General features: G+C 42.9%; 1 protein-coding gene across 1 annotated transcript in view; it reads left to right on the top strand.

Annotated features, from left to right (window-relative positions):
• The window catches only part of USH2A (usherin), a 526768-nt gene that overhangs the window by 404218 nt on the left and 96172 nt on the right, over positions 1-26378 (top strand). The window contains exons 49-54 of the mRNA XM_036235436.1: positions 1812-2033; positions 10851-11074; positions 13721-13925; positions 17054-17251; positions 17767-17921; positions 19932-20130. Of these exons, the coding sequence (XP_036091329.1) occupies positions 1812-2033; positions 10851-11074; positions 13721-13925; positions 17054-17251; positions 17767-17921; positions 19932-20130 (1203 nt within the window). The remainder of the gene's footprint in view (positions 1-1811; positions 2034-10850; positions 11075-13720; positions 13926-17053; positions 17252-17766; positions 17922-19931; positions 20131-26378) is intronic.

Here is a 26378-nt window from a genome sequence, read left to right as displayed (position 1 = left end):
TGAAGAGATGATTCCGGGAACTCTGTCCTCAGCCAGTGGTCTTTGTTAATGGGTGTAACACCGCCACCTCAAGGAAGAATGCACAGTGACCCCAGACCACCTTGCATCCAAATGTCATGCAGAGTCACCAGGTAGTCGTCCGTCCGTTCAAGGCCCTGGCGGGCTATCAGCATTTTGTTATTTATAGATAAGTCCGAAATATTGGTTAATGATAATCTACTTCATTTTTTTTCCTCACTGCTTTCCTCCGTAATGCCCCAAAACAAAGAGCAGCAGAGAAAAGAATGCTCACTGCACCCCCCCTCCTTTTTATAAATATGCTAATGGCCTCGAGCTAAATGCTAATGTGGGTCGTTCTTTGGTAAGAATAACAATTAACAGTTAAGACTGCTTGGTGGCTTTGAGAGAGAAAACATTTTCGAGCCTGTTGTGAAATAGATTCATTTTGAGAGGTTAATGAGAAGGTGACTGATCCTTGTATCTTATGTCTAATAGCTCTTTTCTGAGGGGGACAAAAATCGGTTTTACTTCTCATTGATATAATCCACATCTTTTTTTTTTTTTTTTTTGTCAGTAACTGAATAAGATTCTGAAGGATTCAGGGACATATGGCTAAAATATCCAAACTAATTAATATTCGTTCTACTCAAAAGTGGCTTTAAAAAAAAAATGCTGGTCGTGCCCACTGTAGACGTGTGTACCCTGTACTTCCTGTGAGCCCGCCTCCGTAGGGAGCGGTGTGTAATTTAACTGACGCTGCCCCTGGCCCGTGTGACACGTTATGTTAAAGTTTGCCAACAGGGGGCACTGTTCTATAGCTGTAAAGATTTAAGAAATATAACTTATATTTCTGGCCCAACAGGAGAACCCCATTACCCACAGGAATGTAACATACAGTAACTTTGCTGTTCACAGTAAGCTCATTTCTCCTTTCCATCGGCCTCAAGTAGGATCATCATGAAAATTTTACTTAGTTCCCTTCGACTTGTAGATACCACAGTATAGGGCCCTGCCAGGCTCTCGACTAAGGCAACTGCCCCCTGCATTCTAGGAATTCATCTCGGCAGAAAACTGAGTCTTTCGTGCTGTACTCCTGGGCGTTTTTTTTTCTTTTTCCTAGAGAAACGAAAACTTAGCATGCACACCAAATCCGGCACACAGACGTTTATAGCAGTTCAATTCATAATTGCCAAAAATTAGGAGCAGCTCAGGTGTCCCTCAGTGGACAGATGGACAAACTGTGGAACGTCTGCACAAAGGACTATTACCCTGCAGCCACAGGGCACGGACTGTTGAGACGCGCCAAGAAGGCACTATACTGAACGAAAGAATCTGACCTCAAAAAGTTACATACCGTGAGAGTCCGCTGATAGGACTCTTGTGAAAAGACAAGCTGTGGGGATGGAGAACAAATCAGTGACTGTCCAAGGTGGTAGTGGGGGGAAGAGTGTGACCATAAAGGGATCACATGCAAAAGTTTTTTGGGAGGTGATGAAATTATTTTGTATCCTGCGTTAAAATTCACGGAAGGAACTATGCATCCAAAATGAGTCAGTTTTACTGGAAAGAGACAGCAGTAGCCTCACGCCTCGGCCGGCGTGTGTGCATGTGAGTAGCCCAGCGTGTTTATATATCTTTAATGCAAAAATGTTGGAGTCTTATGGGGGTTTTGCAACTCCAATATGACGGCGTGCTTTCTGGTAATCCTCTCGACCAGTTGGCACGTGCAGGACATTGTGATAAAACAGAGTTGTGAGTCAGAGCGTATTTTTTAAACTCACGCAGTGGTGGTTACTGTCCTGAACTGGCAGGTGAAGTATGCTGTCCAGATGAGCAGCACAACCGGGTGTCCACGGGCATCGGCGACTCCTGCTGTGGCAGAATGCCGTACTCGAGCTCCGGAAACCAGGTCTGCTGTGCCGGGACGCTCCACGATGGCCGCGGCCAGCAGTGCTGTGGCGGACAGATCGTGAGCAGAGACGTGGAATGCTGCGGCGGAGAGCAGGAGGGCGTGGTGTACGGTCGCCTCCCAGGTAGGGGCCCTTGTCTGCCTTTCGGGAGAGGGAGAATCTGAGCAGCAGAGAAGCTGAGAAATGTGCCCGAGATGTAAAGTCACCAGAGCTCACGGTAATTACGTCCGTTGCAACAATTAGGTACATATCGTACGACAAATAAAAACACGATCTCATATTTTTGATGTGCATGTAATGGAGTTCATCAAAACAGATTAAAACTCTTCTTAAAAGTATTATGTCCACCAGAACACATACGCCATGAACACAGCAGTTCTAGAACAAGAATTTCTTAGCAAATACTCACAGTATACAAAATTATTATTGATAGCATGCCATAATTTTTTATTTCCTTATTTCTCTATAGCTATTGACATTAACATTAATATTAATAGCAATCATCATTAATTGAGTACTTAGAATCTAGCAGGGACTATGCCCAGTATTTTGTACATTATTCCCTTATTTAATCTTTTAAGATAGGTACCATCATTATCCACATCATAAAAATGAGGAAACTGAGGCACGGAGATTAGACATTGGCTCAAGATGACACAGTAAGTCAGATCTACACTTTTTAGTGCTTGAAAGTTATACAACTTGGGAGATTCTCTTTAAGAAAAAAAATGATGCAGACAAGACAAAACCAGAATACCTTTTTATTTAGAAGGAAGAAATAAATTTCAAAAAATTACAGATAAAAAAAAAAATACCAGCAAATCCCACTGTTCTAAAAACACTGTACCTGGATCGTGTAACTTTCAATATCACTCTGTGTTTTTCGCCAGCACGTTTAACTTACTGCCTTTGGTTATCTCTTCATACAGCAATGGCTTTGTCCTTATCTATAGAGAGAATAGAACGATCATTTATTCTTTCCTGTCGCATGGTTAATCGAAACATTTTTCAATTATTTCAAGTTTAGAAAAGTAACATTAAGCTTCACGACTCATTATGATATTATGTAAATATTTAAGATTATTGTCAAATTCGGAGAGGTGTCTACCAGGAGTCTGAGACTTAGGGGTGTTTTGAGTTTTCTTAAGGCGATTTGCAGTGACTTATCTTAAATATTGGCTGAATCGACATCATTAATCAGTTTTTCATGATATCTTTCTTTTATGATAAAATTTGAGTCGCGTATTATCATAGATGGCACTACTATAGATAAGTGAGAAGTAAACATTTTTCAAATATATTTATGAGTTCTCTTCATAATTTGTATTATCAAATAATCAACTTGCCTATGCATTGCTTAGATCCTTAATTCATCATAGTCTTTGAATACTTTACTACTTGTGGTATGATTTAAAATTTATTGTTACAGTTCTCTTTTTAATGTCAGAAATTTCACTTGATTTTGTTATTCATTTTTACAGCTTTTGCTTCATACTATATTAATTGATCTGATCTTTCTCTTTTGTTATATGCTTCCAAATTACAAGTCTGTAATTGCTCATATTCCTTAATTTTCCATGTTATAGTTAAAATGGCATATTCAAGCCTTACCAACTTTTCTGTGGAAGTGACTGAACTTATATACATATGGCTACTGAGGCCAAAGCAAATAATTCCCCGACTCAACTTTCCCTTGGTTAGATTTCAAAAATGTCCATGGGTCACTCCAATTTCCATCAATATGAGGACAGGTAGGACAGAGGGCCAGTTAAAAGAGCAAGAGACAGTGGCCATAAGAAATTATACTCAAATGTAATGCATTTGCAATTTTTATAAAATTGCACGCTTGCTTTGTGAGAGGCTTAATGCGAGCAAAGGGCCCTGACGCTCAAATTTAATTAACTTTGGGGTAAATCTCACCCCGCGACTACTAAGTGAAAGAATGCCAGCCCTTCTCTCTGCCCAGACCATAGCGATGGTGCATGGTCGTCCTACATCCAACAAGAATTAGGTTTCCATTAGGATGTTTTCAATGACCCCAGAAATTTAAGCATTTCCTTCAGCGATGGCTCAGGGCTCCTGGATCTGTGCTATAAGCTAACAAGAAAGTTGACTTAGCCAGCGAAAACAAAGACATGAACACAAAAACCAACCCCCCAAAATCTTGGAAAATGAACGATGCATTAAATCATATAATAAACAGGAGGCTAGTGTGGACACATAGCTTTTTCAAGAATTGTTAGCATTCTAAGGATAACCAAAGTCCCATCAGGGAATCCAGCCCAGTCAGGGATCTCCTAGACACACTGCTTATTTGCTAAAAGATGCGCCCGGTGTTCAGGGGACAAAATACAAGGAGGAGGAGGGGGAGGAGACACAATTTCATGTTCACTATTTACCAGGCTGAGTCCTATGTGCTCCGTATCCATTCTTGCAGCCGGAAGGCGGCGGGGGGAGCAGGGGGCCGGGCAGGGGAAGGGAAGCATGGAATAACATGTGTGCATGTTCTTTTATTGGCCAGGTTTAGAAATAGCTAATATTATTATTCACATTTCATTGACTAGTACTCATCTGTCTGTCGGCACCTACATGCAAGGGGGGCCTGCGAGATTTGCCCATGAATGTCTCGCCCATGTGGCTGAGAAGAGATTCTAACTTTGTCTCAATGGCTATAGAGTCCATGCTCTTAACCTGTCTGAGCCTTCTGACCCCTGGACAAGCACTGAATACTCTCCGACCCAAACCACATCAGCGTTTATCAAGTCAGATGAGTGGGCCCAGTATCATGTAACTACCAAGTTGCAAACATTTTCTGGATGACCAGGAAAAAAAAAGTGATAAAACCTGTCCTTTGACTGCACACCACACGTGCACCAGAATGAAAAGAAAGGGCGCTGTGTGTGAGCGCTAGGCTCTGAGGTGGTGACCCTGAGAGCATGGCCCAGGGACTCCCGAGGGTCCCTAGGACCTCTGCAGATGGTATGTAAGATCAAAAGTATGTTCATAATAATACTGAACCATTCCGTGCCTTGTTCACTATCATTCCCTCATGAGTATTCAGTGGAGTTTTCCAGCAATTACCTGTCGTGTGATAGTACAGCACTGGAATGCAGAGATAGGAGAATTCAGTTGCTTCTATTAAATCAGACATTAGAGAGACTTGCAAAAATGTAAAACAAGAAGATTGTTCTCACTGATTTTTCTCAGTTTGGAAAATATTTGTCATAAATATTTCTAACATGTCATACATTATTATTTTTAAAGGAATTAATAAACGCATGTTTCATACATTTCTGTTTTAGGCCCTCACCCAGTAAATATCAACAGATACAACCCATATAAACTAAATTTGGATCTTCAGTTATTTGTAAAAGTACAAAGGGTCTTGAGACCAGTCTTAGAGAACCACTGTTTTAAGGCATAGTAACCAAGTCTACTAGAAAATCACGGTAAATCGTTAGTGACCTTGTGACTGTGACTAACGAGCTGAGTACCCCTTCCTCCTTTGGATGAGTTAGCTAAAAACAGGTTCTTTAGAGACAGAATCGTGACCGTTGACGGGGACATGCAAAAGTCTCCCCACCCTTCCCATGTCACAGTGGGCGAGTTTTAAAATAACAGTAAAATGTCTCATTTTAGCACCTTTATTCTTCTGTTACTTTTTTTTTTTTTAGTCAGTTGGCATATCCCTTCATTCAATAAATATGTATTGTATAGCGACTATATTCAAGATACCATTCTCAGAACTTTGCGAGTGTCAAAATGGCTGAGATTTCAGTTTTATCCTTAAGGGCGTATAAGCTAGTCCAGAGGAAAAGGCACCGTGAGGTTAAACACAGTCCCTGAGAGAGCAGTAGATGCAAGCGTATTCTTAAGATGGAGAGATCACTGCAGTCAAGGTGATAAAGGAAGCTAAACCACTGGACTGGAACGTCAAACAGCGAGTGGGATTTCGAGACGTGTGCACAGAAGAAGGACACGCAGCCGAAGGGCAGATCTTGAGCGAAAGTGTGAAATTAGCGATCTGCAAGGCATGTCCAAGTCGTAGGAAGCCGAGGGGCCTGCTGGAGGTGCACACTGTGGGTAACGCAAGGGAATGGAGGAAGACAGAACTGAGCAGGCGGAAGGATTCGAACACGACTTAGTTCTCAGGGAAGAGTCGGTGTGAAGAACTGTGATTTAAGGAGGTCACTTAGCCTCGAGTGGCAGAACGAATGTAGAGAGAAGGAAAGATAAAGTCAGTGAGAACGCTGCTGCAGGAAGTGGATGGACCCGTTCTAAGAAACGGAGCAGAGGTCACTCACTGTCCACCGTGACAGCGGTTCTTCATCTTTCGTGGATCGTACACTCCCTTCGGGATCTTCGAAAGTTGCAAACCGCCACCTCCAACACCAGCGTATGGAATACACCCAAAAATTCGACTGCGATCCCACATACCCTTGAAGTCCATCCGCGAGCCCAGATTTCAGCGTCCCTTCCCTGGTTATTTCAATGTGACATCCCATGCTAGTCAAAAAAAAAAAAAAAAAAAAATTTTGAATCAAATTGTGACATGCCTCACCTCCCAAGAATGAGGACCAGCTCTAGGGTGTCTCGTGAATTCTTCAATTCTGCCAACTCCAGTAATCGGGTGGACTGAAGGAATGGTATTTTTCAAGAGGAAAAAAATATATATACATCTTTTTAATTCTCTTGACCTTCCTGCAGGTTTCATCGAAAACAGACGTGCTGCATGTGTGGCTCCTCTCTCAGCGGCTGCTCCCTCCTGTCTGTCGCCCCTAATGACTGTGACCTCAGTGACCTTCCAGAATATCCATATGGTCCTTTTTTTTCCCCTCACTCCAGCAACACCATGCCCGCGACGTGAGGGTTTGGATTTCATATTCCGTACGCCTGGCCTCTCCCTCGCAGCCTGGCATTGTGTGCCTGCCACGAGACCCGGGCTGGCTCGTAAAAACCTCTCTTTATGTACTTTATTACTTAAACTCTTTTATTTGCCTGCAGGAGCCCTTTAACGAAATCACATTGAATTGACTTTCTCACACCAAATCAAATCTCCCCGGTCCCAGTTCAGTTGTCTTTGTCAATATGTATTTTATAAATGGAGTGAATTAACAGATGCTGTCGGAGCAGAAGTGCTGGGGTAGCGTTTGTGTTTTTACTGCTCTCTCTGGGCAGACGAGTCGTGCAGGAGTGTTAGACAGGTGTCTCGGGATGGAAGTCACGCTCGCCATTTCAGAGCCTGTGTATTCTTAACCATTTCCTTTGAATACATTTCAAACCTCTTTATTAGTCCTTTTATTCTCAGCATTTGCTTTTATGGTTTTATCATTTCTGCCGTTAATCTTGGGCGGGACTTGATTACATCCCTTAGCATTGAAAGATGAAAATTGAAACCTCTCCGGCATTCAAAGAGAACTGGACTTTCCGTTAGCCATGAGAAACCGATCATGAACACATCGCTTTCTTTCTATTATAAGCATTATCCGTGCAGCCTTTGATAGGAAACTCTCGTCTGCAAACATTTTGGAAAAGAATACTGAGTTTTCATGTCCTGGACTCAGACTTCAGTAGAATGAATGCCTACCACTGTTTCTTACATAAAATGAGATTTGGGAACTTTACAGAGAGAGGAGCATATTCCAGAACTCCAGCCTGTGAGACTGTATTGAAAGAAATTCCCCAGGAAGATTTTCCTGGCATATACATTTTTGAAAAGCACAACGTACAAATACTATAAAGCGAGTTGCCACGACTTGGGGAGCATTTTTCACCTACCCTTTCTCAGGTTCGTGGTGGTAGCCATAGGGCCATCTACTGGTGAAGACAGGAATGTGTTTCTTTTCTTTCATGCTCTGCCACCAATTTCGTTTGTCCTAAAAACGACAAATCCCAAACCTTTTTTATTTTGTCATTTTTCTACCCTTAAAATATAATTTATTGTCTTAAAATGTGTCCCCGTGATCAATCCCAGAGTTCTACAATGACTTCTCATATTTCAGACCCTTTTTTTCCTACTGTACTAATTTCATTTCAAAAGCACGATTCATAATTATTGGTCTTTTTTTTTTTTTTAAGGAAAATGGAGTACCTCTTTTGCACATTTAAGATTTTAGAAATTCACCAGGTCTATATGTTTATACATGCTTTCATTTTCGACCTTGGCCATTAAATGTGTTAATAAAATATTAAAAGTATTCTTAAATACTGTGAATTAAAAAAAAAAAAAATCCTCCACTATTTTCTCAGTTGTAGCCATTACAATGGCAGCTGTCCACTGGATGTTTATGCTGTTTGGAAAGATACACATTGGGCATATATGCTGTTTGATTTTAAAAATAAGCATTTGATATTTAACTGCATACCATGCCACTTAAATGGCATCTGTATCTTTTTCAGAGAGACACTCCACCTTTGCCCAAATTTAATGAAGGGGCCTCTAGAAAAAATAGATCCATCTATCAATAACCCACCACCGATTTTATTTTCCTTGGGCATATTTAAACTCGCGTGTGCCGCGTGTCAAAGTTCAGAAGTCAAGTGCTCCCCGTGATCAATTAGGTAGAAGTCAAAAGCTGTTGCCTTGCAGCTTCAGAAGATTGTCTCGTCTCCGAACGTGCAGCTCATTCATGCTGAAGTGATGCACTATGGGAATTACTACCAAACTCCGCTCTGGAACATCTGCTCTCCCTAAGTGAGTTAGTGCACGTCAGACATCTTTATGTCAGAATACCGCGGTGATGGATGCAGTCTTCAGAAAATGCTGCATAAAAATCTGCTGCACCGTTCTGGCCATTAAGTGAAATTACTATTTAAATTAATGGCACTGTCACAGTTTATCTGTGCAAAGAATGAACGCTGATTAGGGTATTAAGTAATTAGCAATTTATCACACTGGAACAAGGTTGATAATAATTAAAGAAGTAATGGTTTACCAAAGAAACCAGAAAGGGAGTCACTTCTTGTTATGTGAGTGAAATCTTGGCTGAAAATTTTAATTCAGTGAAACAAAGATGAAGCTCTTTGTGAAAGAAAGTGTCTTTTTTTTTCTAGTATCGAAACAGTTTGTTGTCAAAATTTTAGTTGACCAAGCAAAAGTCCCTCTGAGTGATCAGATGACTGATTATGAGTTTCAAATGAGGTCGGTGTCTGCATTTCGATTTTATACTTAAAGCATGGTGGAACCATAAAGTAATTTGAGAGCAGAGGGGGAGAATGTATTCTGCTTCCTGTAGGGCCAGTTTTCAGATTTTGATTGTTCTTTAAAGTAGAAACATGCATTATTTTTAAGAAAACTACTAGAGGAAAAAAAGGACAGCAAAGATTCCAAGATGATATGTAAATGTGTGATCTAAAGGGGGCAGAAAAATGTCCAAATAATATAAAACTTGAAGTCATGGATTTGCGTGTGTGTGTTTGTGTGTGTGTGTGGTGTGTGTGATTTTTACCCAGCATGGTAGAGACTCAGGCTATAATGATAGCCTTGCTATGTGTGTTTACCTGAGACAACTTCCTGGAAATGTTAAAACAATGAAAATATTAACAAAGCACCAAAGAAGACAGTTTACTTTTAAACCAGTGGCTTTGATAGTTATCATGTTTAAACATGGCATTTCAAAACTGAATTATGATCAATGTATGTCATTAATCATAATTTTTTTTTAATATTAGATTCTTTTTTTTAAGTGGAAAGATGAGTGAGTGTGTTCTTTGAAGTCACGTGTGAATAAACATCTCTCTCTCAAGGCATGTGCCGAACCAGTGTCTACTTTAAACGATTTTTTTTAAAGCACTTAAAACTCATTGGTCTATTATTAGAAGCATCTTTTATAATGTAGGTGTTTGTACAAGACCCGATTAAATACTTCAGGACCCTAGGGCACTTTGAAGTTGAGGTTCTTTATGTTATCAGTCAGCCCTAATAATAAATAAACAAAGTTCTAATTAAAATAAATCATTCATCACATTGTGCTGCTCTATAAATGGATATAAATTCTAATATAATAGCACCGTGACACGAAGTATAGGTACCTTAATTTCTTGCTTAATCTGGCTCTGGAGTATCGTTTATGTATTCAGGCTTTTATGTCTAAATTTCTGTTGTATCTCTTCTTCGGTAAGATCTCAATGTGAACATAGGCCGATCGCCTGAACTTAGTGTGAGAAAGGGATCTGCCTGGTGCCTCAGGCACACGTGACTTTCATTGAGCCGCAGCGATCAGGGACGTTTTCTTCAAGGTCTTTCTGCCATTGCAGAAACCCCTTGGCCATGTCCGGTGAGGGGTCCAGAGGACAACGTGACCCAAAAGACAGTGACCAAGTTGTCCATCTGAACAGTGAGCCGCTCCAGCGGTGTGACTCTATGTCGTGAAGAAAGGATGGTGACCGTTGCTGCTGGATTCACCAAAAGCAAACATGTCCAGCCTGGAGAACCAGGGAAACACCAGGCTCACTCCCACTGCGCGTCCGCAGTCCTCGGAAGGTGTTTCCCCTCCACTCCATCTGGCCTCGTCCCCGAGTGCTTGGGCGACCTCTCCTCCCCTGTGAAATTCTAGAAATTTCTTCTGAGTCCCTCTGTTTTAATACCCCTTCTTCTGCCAGAAGATGTTATCGTCTCAGAATGAGCAGACGATTCTCATGACAGACATCAGATTTATTTTTAATTTTTTTATGGAGCTTGGAGAAGGTGGGCCCAGCCGAGTGATTTCGGCACTCTTTCCTCCCGTGTGTTCTTTAGCTAATGAGTGCCGGGTGCCCTGGGTGAGCAGGACCCCTCGCCGCACGTTTAAATCACCGTGGCGGGGGAGGGCTCTGCCTTAAGTGCTGGGCCGTTTCGGCAGCCGCCCCGAGTCTGACGTTTTTATACCGAACTTCGCAGCTCTGTCAGTTTTCTCGCCTTTTGTGAATTTCGTGTTCACAGGTAACGTTTGATTGTTGCAGGGATGTTCTGTTGCGGGCAGGACTATGTGAATGTGTCAGATACCATATGCTGCTCGGCCGCCAGCGGAGCGTCTAAAGCTCATGTTAAAAAGAAGGACCCGACGCCAGGAAAATGCTGTGAGACCGAACTCATTCCAGACACCCAGAAATGCTGCGGTGGAGCCGGCTATAACCCTTCGAAGTACGTTTGCTCCGACAAGGTTTCAGCGGGAAAGACGATGAAGGTAACTGACAGAAAACCTCTCCGAGGCACTGGCTCGACAACAGAGAGAGAAACACGTGGTTCACAACTGTGTTTCTCAAATGGGAATAGAAAAACTCCCGCGTGCATTATTCATCTTCGCATTGTGTCCATATTAATACCAAATGAGTTTGCCATGATGGATGTCATTGCAATGAGCTCTAAGGGTATTGCTGACGATTAGCTGCGCTCCGGAAGCTCGAGCCTGCAGTTCCGATCAGGGCAGGACGGCGAGTCCATGTGCCCGAAGGAGCCGGCGCCTGTTGCCTGGGACCTCCGCCTGGGGCCACCGCATGTCCGAGGGGCCCGGGGGTGGAAACGGAGGGGGAGTCCGGCTTCCTCCTCCTAGCTCTTCAGCCACAACCCATCAGTTTTCTTGGGTAGACCCAGCAAATCCACTTAGCTGTTTTTGTATCATATTCCTGAGACGGTGCGAGGTGGCCATAGGTCTCTGTCAACTGCGAACGTGAGCAGGTCTGTGGGTGTAGTTATTTATGTTTATATGCTGAAGCGCTGCACATACAGCCATGTCACGGGTCACCTTTGAACTTGAGTCACGACTCCAGAAACCGACCATTTTGTCTCATTTGGTTGTTTATTTGTTAGTATTTTATTTTTTCTTTTCTCGCTTTGTTTCTGCTTCCTCGCTTTTTTTCTGTTGCAAATCTCGTCTTTCCACTGGAGGCTGATGGAAGCTCTGCGTGTAGACATCCAACCGTGCAGCATGGCAGCTTTTTGTCATAGACCCATGAGACGGAGAATCCTTAGCACGTACTCTTCATGAACGGTCCTTAATGAACTGTCCCGGATCGGGCTGGGATCGATGCCCGGCTGGGCCGGGGTCCTCACTGTGCAGCATGCGGGCTTTTAGTCCGTTTTCTCTCTCTGGCACCTGACTTCCCACTTCCAGTGGGCCCGCTCCATTCATTTTAATTTTACCAGTTCTTCCCTAAGTTTATCTCGTCGTGTGATACTCTGCCAGATGCAGCCAGAGTCAACACACAGATACAACTGATGTTGCAGCTTCTGACCTCTCCCCCTAGAGCCATGAGCTCAGTGGCACTCGGCTCACTCCGACAGGGTGCAGGCTCCCCAGATATCCGGCCGTGGCACCGCAGAGCTCCCACCTTCCCGACCTCCTCGGTGCCTTTCTTTGCCACGTCCACCTAACCACTAAGTCAGCGCTGCTTGCTTTAGGCTTTTGTCATTAAGACAGTTCCTAACTTCCACAAGCGCTAATTTCTATTTTAGCCAGGACACACCACTGAGATAAACACAAGTGGTCTCACGTAGGGAAGGACTCAACAGAATTAATTAAAAAGTTTTTGTTTTCCATACTACGATCCAGTGTGAGTTAGGCTGTCCCCCATCCTCCCGCAGCGTCCCAGGAAGCTGAGCCTCTCCATCTTGTGGAGCTTCCCGCGTGGCCCTCAGGTCACCACAGAAAGCGGGAGAGAGTGGACGACCACGTGTGCGTGGACCACTCTGTGCTCCAGTCACACGCATTTCTACTCAAGTGCCTCCTTACAGTGCAGCCGGGCTCGAAAGTCTGCTGTCCCCAGGGAGAAGAGGCAAAAGTGGACCTCGCCGGGCACAGGGCTTTGTTTCTGCCACAGCCGTCTGCTCCCCAGCTCCCAAAACCTCCCAGCCATCCTGTGCACACGTGTTCCCTTATGGTCGCCTTCAACTTTCTGTCTTCCTTCAGTGTTATGGCTTGAGCTCTAAGAGGAATCGGAGATAAATTCAGGCGTTCGTCAAATTAAAAAGGGAGTCCTACTCTATTTTTCTGAAGCAGCTTTATTTTGACTGTTCTACCTTTGAGAGAATAATTTAACTTATTTAAAGCAAGAGAGAGGCTGAATGTACATCAATTTTAAATAGCAAAAATGATTTTAAATACCTGATGCTACCCATCTAAAGGAAGGGGAAGTAGAGCTCTGAATTCTAAGAATATCGCCGAGTTTATGTCCCTGTCGTTTGAGATGATGAAGTACTTTCTGAGATTAGAACTTAATAGTACTTACCCAGAATTATTTAAAAAAAAAAATCAAAGGTTTCCAAATATAAGTAATGCTAATAATAGTGACAGTTTATGAACTACTGAGATTTTCTCATTTGAATGAGGAATGCTGTTTACAAGTCCAACTTTCCAACAGCACATCCAGCGAAGACCCTCAAATATTACAATCTTTGCTTTCTCTAAAACTCCATTAGGAAAGTGTCAAGGTAACAATGATAAAAGAATGACTACTGTTATTATTTATAGTGGATCTAAGGCATTTACGGGTCTTAATCTCATTTGGTTCATACAACACGTCTGTGTGCTGAATTTCCATTTTCTTGCCGAAGAAGCTGAGGCTTTGGAAGTATAAGTGACTTGCTCAAGGTCACGGAACTAGGAACTCGTAAAACTGGGTTTTGAATCCAAATCTGTATCATTTCAAAGTAAGTGCTCTTGCTAGAATTAAACTGCCTTCATTTCTTTTTACGAACTTTGAGATATTCATGCATGAACTTGGTGGAAGTAAATGTCACTTGAGCGTTGTAAAAACCTGCCCCACATACGCCTAGATGAAATTGAAAAGCCCTCTTCTCCTTCTCCCCCCCCCCCCCGTCCCTCCTGACTCAGGGACCCGCAGAGTGCAGGGCCGTCTGCCCAGCATCCATGGAGGCCACAGCCCACTGCGGCAGGTGCGACTTCAACTTCACCAGCCATGTTTGCACTGTGATCAGAGGCTCTAACCACTCCACAGAGAAGCCACCAGCGGAAGGAAGATGCCCCTCTGCGGAAGAGACCGTTCACACCGGAGGTGTGAACACATTCTCCTTCACAGGTAACAGAAGGTCTGCCACCTGCCCAGGGCTGAGTCGAGGGTAATGAAAAGCCGTTGAAATGCAGATTGATTTTACTCCGACATCCTCTCCCTCCTTAAGCTCAGTTAATTCCATCACACTTACGGGTCAGCTAGTGACAATGTAATTAAAGGCATAATCAGGATTTGTTCAAAATTGATGGTCTGTTTTTAATTTTAACTTTAAAAAAGGAAGTATGCTTTTGAACATAACTATAGAAAAGAAAGAACAAAAAATAAGTCGCGTGCCCTTTTCTGGTATAATCCAGTTCGTTTTTAGTGGACCCAGGCTTCTGTCTCAAAAATTCGAACGCAGGCTTTCAAGAAATGGAATGAATGAATGTCGCTCTATTTGCAAGCAGAAAAGAGGAAGAAACCTCTCTTCCTGAGTAAGATCGAGAAGCATTATTCCGAAGAGAAGGTAAACTGCTGTCAGTGTAAAGTCAGTTTCCCCGTCCTGATCTTGGGTCTAGGGCCAGAGACTGTGCGCCTGCGTCCTGGCGCTTCCCCGGTGTGACCTCCGTCTTGGTAACGATGACCTCCGTGGTTAAGGGAAGTATTCATCGCCAAGCCCCATCGTGGCCCTACAGAATCAGTCCAAAATAACTGTTCTCAGGCTAGCCAAAATGAGTGAAAAACACCATAAAGTGTAGGATCAACCTCAGAATAGTTTTGCCATCTGTTAAATTTTTATCATTCATCTATTTACTTAAATCCCTACAGAATTTTATGTTTGTTTTTGAAAAATTAAACGCGTACCTGTGCACACTTATCATCTATCACCTAGAGTCAACTAGAATGCATTTAAGTGACATCTACAAGCAAGCTAAACAAAGAAATTGCTCTATTCTTAACCAATAATGATAAACCTCAGGAATGCAACAAAAGAAAAAATAGAGCAGGATACAGGGATGAGAGAGCGTGAAGGAAGGAAGGAAGGGAAAAATAGTGAATTTTTTAAAACATTAAGTTCCAGTGTTCTGCCAACCTTACCTTAATTTACCCACAAAGAGGAGATGTAGGGTCAGGTCTGCACCGGGAACTTGCCTTGGCGAGACATCGGGTCCCGATCGAGCCGTCTCTAAGAGCGGCAGATGTAGAAGACCCCACCTGGCACGGGCCCCTTTCGTGTCGCTCCCAACCTAACCTCAGGCTGCTCCTTCCACCCAAAATGTACTTCGCCGTCGTCATATCCGAGGCCTCAGTCACGACTCTTGTCCTCAGTGCAGGCTTCTCAGTCCAGCCCCGTCTGTCGGCGCTCCCGTGGCCGTGGTCGTGGTGTTCACTTCTACCACGTGTCATACGCATTTGCACACTTGTCCTATCTCTTCTATTAGATGGAAACAGTTGTATGAATAGGGCATGTTGTTTACCTCATTTTTGGAGTTAGCACAGTATAAGCGTGTGTGTGTGTGTGTTTTTAAGTTGCTGGGTTTCCATCTGAGAGTGTTTACTGCTTTCCTCTGCCCTTGGTAATCAAGATCGAGATTTAGAAGGGCTTTTGAAACACATGTGTAGCCCCCTTCAGGAGAGACTAGATGTCGCTGCCTTCTGATAAATCACCAGGAGGGTGTCTCAGCCCCGCCGCGGTCAGGGATCCAGATCCCTGCCACGCGGTGGCTCATCGCGCTCCGGGTGACGCCGGCACCGGGCATCCTAGTCCTGGCCCATGAGAAGGCGACGGGCTCGGCAGCGAGAGGCGAGTGATTTCTTCTTTAGAGAGTGATGCCAAGTTGCCCTTATCACTTCTGCCCCTTCTGTTGACATCTGAGTTATGCGACCTCGGGAAGCTGCAAAGATAACTTGGAAATGTAGTCTAGCCAGGAGGTCTCTGACCAGAACAGAAGAAAACCCTGGGAACTCTGGGGTAGTCATCACAGGTGGCAAGGGGCAGATGCCTTCTTAGTAGAGAAAAATAGAGACTGAAGACAATCCCTTACATTTGTATAGCAGTTACATTTTATGAAGTTCTGCCATATAACTTTTTACATTTTATGTTTATACTAATTCTATAAAGTAGATAGGGAGCAGGGTTGACTGTAAGGAGATACATGTAAGAAGAATGTGGTCGAATAACCCAAGTGGGTGGACCGAGAATTAATCCATGTAGAAACAAAGACAGGTTGGCCAGGTGGGCAAAAAGCAGGGCCTTCTACTCCTGACCCTTCATCTGAGAATGAGTCATTGAGAAACCACCACACAAAGACACACATGTAGTCAGCATCCACCAAATTACATATGTGGAAAATAGATTTCAAGAGTTAAACTTTCAAGTGACGTGTTTGTTTTCCTTTATTGTAAAATTGTGGTGTTTGGATTTCTGAAATTATTAAAGCTTAAAACTGAACTAAGACTTTTGGGACACCATTGAATCATGTGGACGATTAGCTACTAAAATGTTCGCCAGTCCAGAGAGCACAGCACTTGGTTTTGTTGTTTGAATTCAGTTGGCGGTTTTTGCTTGTCGTCTCAATTCCATCTTGCTGGAAGAGGAAAGCACCGTGTAATACAGAGTGTGCAATCATTTATACTCACTAACCATGATGACAATTCTAAGTTTCAAGTTCCCGCTCTCATAACAACTCTATTATAACTCATGCAATAATTTAATAAAGTAACATCAACACTAATAATTGGTAAATTTTATAATAGTGGAACTATAAAAGAATGCCGGCAAATGTGCCTCATACAGAAGTAAAGGGAGTGTGAACTTGTGAAGCATTAACATCTGATGTACTTTAGTCTAAGATTTTTATTTTTGAATTGTTCCTTTAATTTGTCCACACTTCTCTGGTCAGGAAAAGCAAATTCTATTCTGTAAAATCTCTGCACCTATTAAATGTATAAAATATATATATATAAATATATATATATAAATTTATATATATATAAATATATATAAATATATATATTTTATGATTTTATATAAATATATATATATTTTATGATTAGAGAAATCAAGGCATTACAGTTTTACTTACATGTGACAAAATTAGAGGGTTAAGCATTTCTTTATAATATTTAAAGGTTTTTATATTCATTTTCAATATGGGGGTTAAAAATTAAGTTAAAAACAATTCTTACTGTCCAATATCTATCTGCCTGTCTAGATGTGGACCTGGAGCCCGACACCACGTATGAATATAGGATTTCCCCGTGGAATAGCTATGGGCGGGCATTCAGCAAAGCAGTTAGAGCCAGCACGAGAGAAGACGTGCCTCAAGGAGTGAGCCCCCCGAGGTGGATCAAAATGGACAATCCTGAAGACGGAATCGTCTTAAACTGGAAGAAACCTATACAATCGAATGGTAGGTGCTAAGCGACTTTTAACAAAGAAATGACATAGTCCAGTACATCCACAAAGACATCCAAGTGAGTGGCATCTCCATCTGTCGGGCCCGTGTCTAGCTCCTAAAAAAGTATTCCCCGATAAAGTGAACCTTAGGTATGTGCCAACTAATTATTTGTTTTGCCAAACAACCTTCAGAAATTTTGAGCCAAAAATTCTGTTTTCTTGAGTCTCAGCATTTATTTGAGCTTCCGTCAATAAACAAGCAAATAGTTTTAATGTTGCAAGGAAATTTGCTTGCTAGTGAGGGAAAATAAACATAAACGACTCTTTGATCAGCTACGTCAAGAATCCACCTCCTTCATAAGAGTGAGTATAATTAAGCATGGCGTGAGCGTAGGATTATGAGAGCAAATTAAAATTAAATAATGCTCTACCATCCCATTTCTTCCGAACTCTAAGCCATATAAGTTGTTTGCAAAGAGTTAAAATGATAAACCACTCAAATACAGGCGTTTCTCTGTCTTTTCTCAGGTCCTATCATTTACTACATTCTTCTCCGAAATGGAATCGAATGCTTTAGGGGGACATCGTTGACCTTCTCTGATACGACGGAAATCCAGCCATTCCAGGAATATTCCTACCAGCTGAAAGCTTGCACGGTCGCCGGCTGCGCCGCCAGCAGCAAGGTGAGGGGCGTCGGCGGGACCCGTGGGCAGAGCGACCCTGTGCGAGGACCGTATGGGTGTCCAGGTTGTGAGCGATTTTTCCAGGGACAGAATACAATGTTCCCCTCAGCATGGTGTTAATAAGCAGGGTGCTCACGTGGCATTGCGACTGCAAACTAGTGCTTATGTCCGAAAGAAAGCACTGGAAGGAACAGTGGTCCAAACGTCAGTGTTTTATTAATTAAAAAAAAAAAAAGAAAAAAAAAAACGAACTGGTGTATTCTCGTTGTCACACTTTTCCACCACCAGCTATGTTTAGATGCTCTTCTATAAATCTGTAATAATTCCCAAGCCAGCACTCAGTTTAAAAGGGTTTCTATTTCAATGCCATTTCAATAAAAGAGTGCCTGCTCTTAAAAAAATAAAAAATAAAATAAAATAAAATAATAACAGAGAAAAGGACAGAAGAGCCTGGCATGGAAAATAATGCGCTTTCAAGGCTTCTGCAGCAACCTTGGCGAGAAGTAATCAAGACCCGAATTCAGGCAACCGGGGTCAGAATGGAGACTAGCAGGAAGATATGACAGATATCGGGGGGCAAAATCGATGGGACCTCGCGGGGTGCTGTGAGCAGAGGAAGGAAAGGAAAGGGTCTTCGGTATTTTCAAGGTGCCTGGCTGGAGCGGTGTGTGGATCACAGGGCCATGGTGCAAACAAATTAAAACACCAAAGAAGACGAGGTTAGTTAAATAAATGTAACGAATAAGGTCGCGATTTTAAAAGCTTTCAAATACATATGCTTAAGAGAAGGAGCACGTGGCGGAGTGGCGGGAGAAAACATTCTTTGGCGTTTTAAGTGGAATGTCACGTCAGAAGCCGGGTGAAGAAGTGACCGACGTTTGCCGGAAGGTTGTACAAGGGGAGCCGGAGCCAGGCGCGTGGATGTGGCCATCTAGGCAGATGAAGAGCGTTGGAGAACACTGCGAATGAAGGAAGAGAACCTCCCAGAGGGGACCGGGAAGAAACGATCAGACGATTTAGGGGGAGCATTTTTTTTAAAAAAAGCCATTTCACAGAAGCCACGCTCGTCTGAGGAAACCCAGGAGGAAACAGGCTCCCGCACGATGGCTCCGCTCTTGGCGTGCAGAGAAAAGTTGAGAAGAGAGTCAGGTTCTCGTGCAGTGAGAGGGCCACCCGACACTCAGACCGTGTGCGGCTTTGCGCTCAGCGGCCCCCAGAAACTTCTCTGAGCGCGTCGCCCCCGACACAGATGGCGGCTGAGAGGCCCAGGCAAAAAAGTATGGCTCGAGTGATCTAGAAAAATTCCGTGACACGGATCGTGCTTACCAGATGCCAAGCAGTTGGGTAAAATGTGAAGTCTGTGGAAGAAACAAACAAACAAACAAACAAACAAATAAATGCCGCCCATTTTCGTCGAAAGTTATATTTTGACAATGGCGAACCAATAACTGGTTGATTTATCTTTTTTTTTTTTCCTCTCTTGATTCTTTTTCTAAAACATTGGTGCGTATAGTCATCCTGGGTATCATAGGAAGAGGAGAAAAAGCCTGGCCATTTATACTGTTCAAAGCATATTATATGCAGGCAAGTTCAGATGTGGGTTTTGCTCCATATTTACTGGTGCTTAAAATGTACAAAATCAGGCTGTTAAAATGCAAAACACTGATGGGCCATATGGAAGAGAGTTATCAAGAGTTCTCCAGGAAGACAGTCTGCCAGCCAGATTTTACTTGTTTAAACTGAGGGCCGCCCTCTGCCTTCAAAATTGTCGTTGAACCTGTTGTGATAAATGGTCGCCTGAGACTTATGCAATGTATTCAAGGTCAGATTTTATTGTTTAAATAGGATGGGAGGGAAAGAATCAAAAAAAAGGGGACTGCTTCTCCAAGCCCCTGCTAATGGTACGCCAGGCCAGACAATAACGTTCTAAAACAAAAGTGACATTCTCATTGATCAGAATACCTAGTGCACTATTAACAGTAAATTGCCGTCTAATTCCCGCGTCTGCAGGTAGTTGCAGCCACGACCCAAGGGGTTCCGCAGAGCATCCTGCCAGCAAGAGTCACAGCACTCAGTGCCGAGGCTCTGCGTTTGAGCTGGGATGTCCCTGGGAAACCGAACGGCATCGTTAAGGAGTACCAGCTCCGGCGGGTCGGGACAGGTCTCATCTACACCGACACCACTAACAGGAGACAGCATACGGTCACAGGTAAAAAAAAAAAAAAAGACCTAGCAGAAGAGTCTGTCATTGTGCTTAGGGGGGCCAAGTATCCCAGGGGTGTGTGTTTGATGTATGAGGTCACTTCGAAAGGACGTGTTCTCTTGACATATGGTCAGAACCTGCTTATCCACGCCGATAGAAGAGCCCACACTGGCAGCAAGAAGCCTCAACAGCAGATCGCTTCAGAAATAATTTATATTTGGCTTCGATATGCATTATGTGTAGGGTTTTTGCATCAGTATTAACTTTTTTTTTTTTTTCCCCAGACAAACAGTAAGATAACGTTTTCATTCCCCAAGGATATAGTAGTCATAGATAATGGGACTAGGATAGCCAAGAATGTACTGGAAGGCAGAGGAAAATCAGCTAGAGGCTAACATTTATCTACCAAAGAGGTAATCAATACGCAGAATAGTCGACAGTTGACTGGTTGTGACAACTCATTATTAACATTAATTAATAGTAATTGCATTACTTCATTATAGTTAGCTTTAGTAGTATAATAATAGTACAATATAGTAGTATAGTGTTAGATAATTACTAGTAGTGATTAGAGTAACAGTTGACATGTTCTAGCTTGGCTGTCGTTTCGCAAAAGGAGGGAAGCGTTTTCTGACTCACCTGGTCTAGCATACCTTCTCTTATCACCTGTTTTGTTTACTGTCTGATAACCTTTGCCCTTATTGTCTATTTGCCTTCTTCTGTCTCCCTGCACTGGAATGAATGTAAGCCTCAGGAGAGCAGAGACCTGCTCTACCTGCTTCAATACTGCGCCTCTAGCACCTAGAATAATCCTTGACGTGCCAGTAGGTGCTAAGTAAATGTTTGAGACAGTAAGTGGACTTACTATGTGCCAACTACTGTCCGAAGTACTCTCCATGTACTGCCTAGTCAGTCCTCAACACAAACCCACAGGGCACGCAGGAACTTTGTCCTGCTTTAAAGAAAAGAAAAAAAAAAGAAAAAACTTGAGATATTCAGTAACCTAGTTCATTATTTCTATCTAATGAATCATTCTAAACAGGTGTAAGTTTAGATTCGGAGACCACAGAGCAGTGTCTGCAAAGTTTTACTTTCTCCCCGTTACCAGCAGCCTTGCTCCAAGGCCCCGCGTGAAGGGTTTCCTTTTGGACCCCACACCTTGCAGGGGCCATTGATAGTAGAGACAGCGGATGTCACATAGACGTGCAGACAGGCCTGGGAGAGTGTGCCTGATTCTCCCTTAGGGGAGGCACAGGCTGTAAGACACAGGTGGGAACATAAATTCATCATGATTTGCTCTTAACTCCACAATTTACTGACATGCAGCAAGCGTTCATTGACAGAATGTCCTGTCTTTCTAAAGTGCCATGAGTCTGCAGGAGGTGCTTCGTAAATATTTGTGGACTAGCACATTGCATTCCTTACCTGAAGATCCTGAGGTAAATCAGTGATAAAGGAGATGGGAAAAGCTTTCATCAATTCAGATGATCAGTCGTGTCCCTTAATTTCTTATGTCACTTAACATGAAAATCATCACAAGTAATTGGAATAGCATTGTTTCACATAATAAAACCTTACATTTATCTGGCACTTTGTAATTTTAAAGATCTATTTGCAATTTGACACATTTGATTCTCATCATGTCCCTATAAGATAAGTGAGGGATGTTTTTTGATATTCACGCGAGAAAGACTCAGAGTGCCAGAGGCTTTCACTACCTCTGTCTATAAGAAACAACAAATACTGTTTCATTCTCCTTCTCCCGCAAAAAAAAAAAATATTACCCGCTCACCATGTTCTAAATAGCATACTAAGCACTCCAAAGTAATTAAAAATATTTGCTGCTCTTAAGAAACCCTCAGTAACAGAGAACGGTGACAAGTTTAGGAATAACTGCAAATACAGTGCCACTGATACTACATCAGAACTCTGTACAGGACGCGATGGGGGAATGTAAAGAATGCCTTCAAGTGGACAACGGAGCATTAATTACAGAGCTTCGAAAGCCAAGTCAAGGCACATTAAGACTTTGTGCCAGTGACTGTTTCCCAAGAAACTGATATACAAGATGAAGACATTTCCTACAGCATCTGTCTACTTAGTTGTCTTTGGCCTTTGAACTACTGCCGGCTATACTGGGTCTCATGTTTTAGAAACCAGCGTTTCTGTGCCAACAGACCCAATTCAATTGTAAGGTTCAAACCAACAGGATGGATGGCCTCATTAATTATAAAATAATTGCAAGTATTTTTTTTTTAAAAAAAACTCTTCACCCTGCAAGTTCTTCTTTTCATTGTAAGTTTAATGGTTATTTTCACAGCCAGAGAGAATTTCGTTCACACAACTTAATGCCAGAATTCTTTTTTAGTAGAATAAATACTGAAGTTTTTTGACGTTTTACAACATTATAAAGTGGAAAGAAGACTTTAGAACCCATGCGATCCATCTCTCTGGACTGTTTTAGATAGATTGACAGAGTACTTCCCTTGGCAATACAGACCTCAAGAGAAATTTCTTTTTTGAACGAGAAAAGAACCCCCATTCAGCAAAACCTGACCGAGTACAGAGCGTCCCACATGCCACCCCAATGGGACAGGAACGGTGCGAGGTATTAGATAATCTAAACCCTGAGATATATGTAGTGTGAGCACATTGTACCTGCCAGGGAAAATCCTGTTCCATGGTAGACTGACTGACCAAATTCAGTACAGAAGTCAATTATGATGTGAACGACTGTTTTATTGAGTTCACGGAGTGAGCTAAAATAATCAAATGTATTTCACATTTCATCTCAGATGTTTGATCGAAGAGCTGCCCGAACCTCAGGGGATAAATGGTTTGATTTTCTCATCATTTCCAAAGCGCCGGCGTTCCCTAAGTAACTGCGGCTCACTAATAAAGCTGTAGCATCGTCATCCCGGAGCCTGGAAATCTGGGTCCCAAGAAATGACAGGCGGGGACGTGCGCACCTCGCCTCAGCCCCATTGTCTCTGTGCTTATTTTTAATTACCTCAAAGCTTTAGAAACACGATCCCGTAAATGCTTTGTGGGAATAGTGGCGGATGCACTCATCACGCGAAATCCATAAATTGCTTATAATCCTCTCAAGATGTTAAAAAAAAAAAAGCATTAAGTAATTGAAGACAGGAAGTCCTCAGTTAATTATTTAGAGGCGTTATCAATGCTCTAAGCACACCGAAGCGCTTGCTGCTCTCTCCCTGAGCCGAATACCGTGGGGACGAGGGGGCAGCGGCCACTGCCTTCTCGCATTCGCTAATGCAAACAGCGCATGGCAGCTCGTCAATAAAAGACCGTTTCATATCACGCATTACGAAACGTGGCCACCAGCCCGCGCAGAACAATCGGGATGTCGGTTACGGCATCGTTTCACTCCGGGTCACCGCCGCTCGACTACGTGGGCCTCCCGATTTCAGCACCGGGGTAGAGGAGAGGGGAAGGGGATTAACTGAATAATTAGGGCCACTGAGAACACAATGAATTTAATCATGTCCTCCTTACAGCAGATATGTTAAGGGCTTCACGTGTCTCTCAACTCTGGGGGAAATGTTTTCAAAACCATTCATTAAAAGTTGCTCATCGTTGCATTTCACTTTAAAGAGGAGGCCCGCCAGCATTACGTTAGCCAGGAAAGGATCCTTCGCCTTCTGAATCCATCCTCTTCGAAGCTCATGAGAACCTCCGGTGCTAAAATGACATAACCCCTAACGATGTGCTCTTAAGGGACTAACACGGCCTCCCCATTACTTTTGGGAAAAAAGAGAACGTATTTAACCACCGATATCACAAAACGTAGAAATGCGTGAAGGAGTTTTACATTTAGGTAACTCTCCTGTCGCAGCCTACATTCTGCTGTCTCGGCATTTGTTAGACTTTGTCACGCTATCTTTTCCTCTTGTCTCTGTTTCTCAACTACTAGGGAAAGCTTCCTGAGGCCGGAGACAATAGCTTCCTGTTAGCCATCTTATCGCCGATACCGTGACAGGTACCTATCACGGTACTTAACACAGATTAAGTGTTCAAAAATATTTGTCGAATGACTAGTAAACTAGTATCTAAATGACTACATTCCCTTTCGATGGAATATGGAAGCCACACTGTCAGACGCATCTAAATTTCAGGCAGGATGGGCTACGTAATGTGCAGGGCCCAGTGAAAAACGAAAATGTGGGGCCCCTTTGTTCAAAAACGCCACGAAGAATTTCTAGACTGAAAACAGAGGATCGAATCAAGTGTGGGGTCCTTCTGAACACGAGACCTCGGGTGACAACACAGGTCCCATGCCTGTGAGGCCAGCTCTGATCTCTGCTGGTCCGGATTGATGGGCAGTGTATTTCTGCAGTTGGCACACACAGAAAGAAAACTGAGGTGACAGTCACGTCCTCAGACGCTTCCAGGAGTTTCTTCTGTAGTTAGTTTGGAGTCTCTGGCCTGTGTTTCCCCAGTCTGCTCCCTGACTACTGACCACCAAACAGACCTGTGAAAATAGCTGTGGCAATTCATTTGATCTTTATTTTTCCTAGGAAAACTTTGTGCCTGACTCCATGCAAAAACAAACAAACAAACAAAAAGAAAACATCAACCACTGTTTCTTACGTCCTTTAAACGTTCTTATGGATACAGTATCATGGCCAACAAGTTATAGTCAACAGCTGCCTGGGCACTAATACTTAAAGAAAAAAGTATTGCCCCCTGAAATCTCAGCTATCCCAAGGCGTTTGCCTGGGCAATCACTGCTTCCGTTTCGCGCCAACAGTTCTACGTGAGTCCAGTTCTTCCTGGCATGTGTATCCTTGTCCAGAGTTTGAGCAACAGCAGACTTTGGTGCCACCCAATGCCACATTTTGATTCTAGAAAAGAAAACCGTGCCTAAAAATGTAGGTAAAAAGCAGCTTCAGTCTGGGACAACACCAGACTCGGAAAGGAAAAATTATTAAAACAGAGCTACAAAACTGAGAAGCAAGGGTCTTTCCTTGGACGTCTTAATAGCAGGCTTAATATTGACCTATATTTAGAAAGAGACTCTACTGAAGAAGCAACTCACCTAGGAAAGCTTCTCAGGATGAATCTGATCACTAAGATATTAGAGAAGGACGCCTAAGCTATGACCTACGATGTTATATAAGTTACGGAATTAAGATATATATGTGTAATTATGCAGTAGTTTATGTATTCTATATGTAAAATATCCTAAATATAGAATTATTCAAATAAGCTTGCACAAGTGAAAGGGAGGACAGTATTTCATAGGCATTTACAGTGCAAGAGCCCCTGCGCTTTGCTGTTTGGATGTCCAGTTCATAGGAGACAGCAGCCAAACTCATTCTTCAAAGTATTGGTGTAAGAAGTGGACAGCGTCAGTGGCTACTCACTGCTGATAAAAAACGCCGGCTCGACCAAGTGGGGTGCCGAGCGGCTGAGGCCGTGGTGGACAGAGCTATCAAGAAGAGACGGTAGCCTGTGAGCTCCTGAAATTCTTCTCACATTTTGTAAAACGAATTTATAATTTAAGTGCACCTGGATGTCTTGTGTGACAGTTTTGAACACGCAGATTTTCACATAGATTGATCTAAAATTTCAAATTCTGATGTGGTTCTACCCATTGCAGCCAAGGCTGCCAGTGGATGTTGGAATTTCGTGGGACTCTCCGTGAGCAGAGATGCTCGGAGGGGTAGCAGTTAGTGAGGTCCAAGGCGGATGAGGGCAAGCGAAATGCTTCCCAGTAGCACGTGTGTGTGAGTCAGGTAGGCTGGGCCAAACATGCAAGTTGGGTGAACGGGTGCCTGGGCAGGTGACTTCTCCACAGCTCGTGCCATACTTGCTGACATAACAAGACCGTTTTTAGCTTAACCCAGATCTGTCAGCATGTGAGCTAATCGCCAACCACCTGATTGAGGAACTTGTGGGATCACATATTCTTTAGGACTATTTGGTAGCACTGTCATAAATTATAGTGAACAAACTGCCTTTTCCTGACTATCTGGAGATTCAGAATTAGAAACGAGCTCTCCTTTATGGAGGATGTCAAACGTCACTTCCATCGGCGTAAGTCTTGTCTTCCAAATCACATTTTTATAATCCATAGACAGACTTTTTGTGGTTTCTTTTTAACACACATTTACTCTTGAAAGTAAGGTGACTTAAAGGTGTAATTATAATAAGTTTGATTACAGTACGCCTCTCCCCTTTAAAAAAGAACATGATTCCCTATAGGGGAATTCAGGTCATTTGCAGAC

This window comes from Rousettus aegyptiacus, unplaced genomic scaffold (genome assembly GCF_014176215.1).
Source record: "Rousettus aegyptiacus isolate mRouAeg1 unplaced genomic scaffold, mRouAeg1.p scaffold_m13_p_18, whole genome shotgun sequence".
Taxonomy (NCBI): domain Eukaryota; kingdom Metazoa; phylum Chordata; class Mammalia; order Chiroptera; family Pteropodidae; genus Rousettus; species Rousettus aegyptiacus.
Note: the sequence above shows the minus strand (reverse complement) of the source record. Positions and strands in the feature narration are given on the sequence as shown.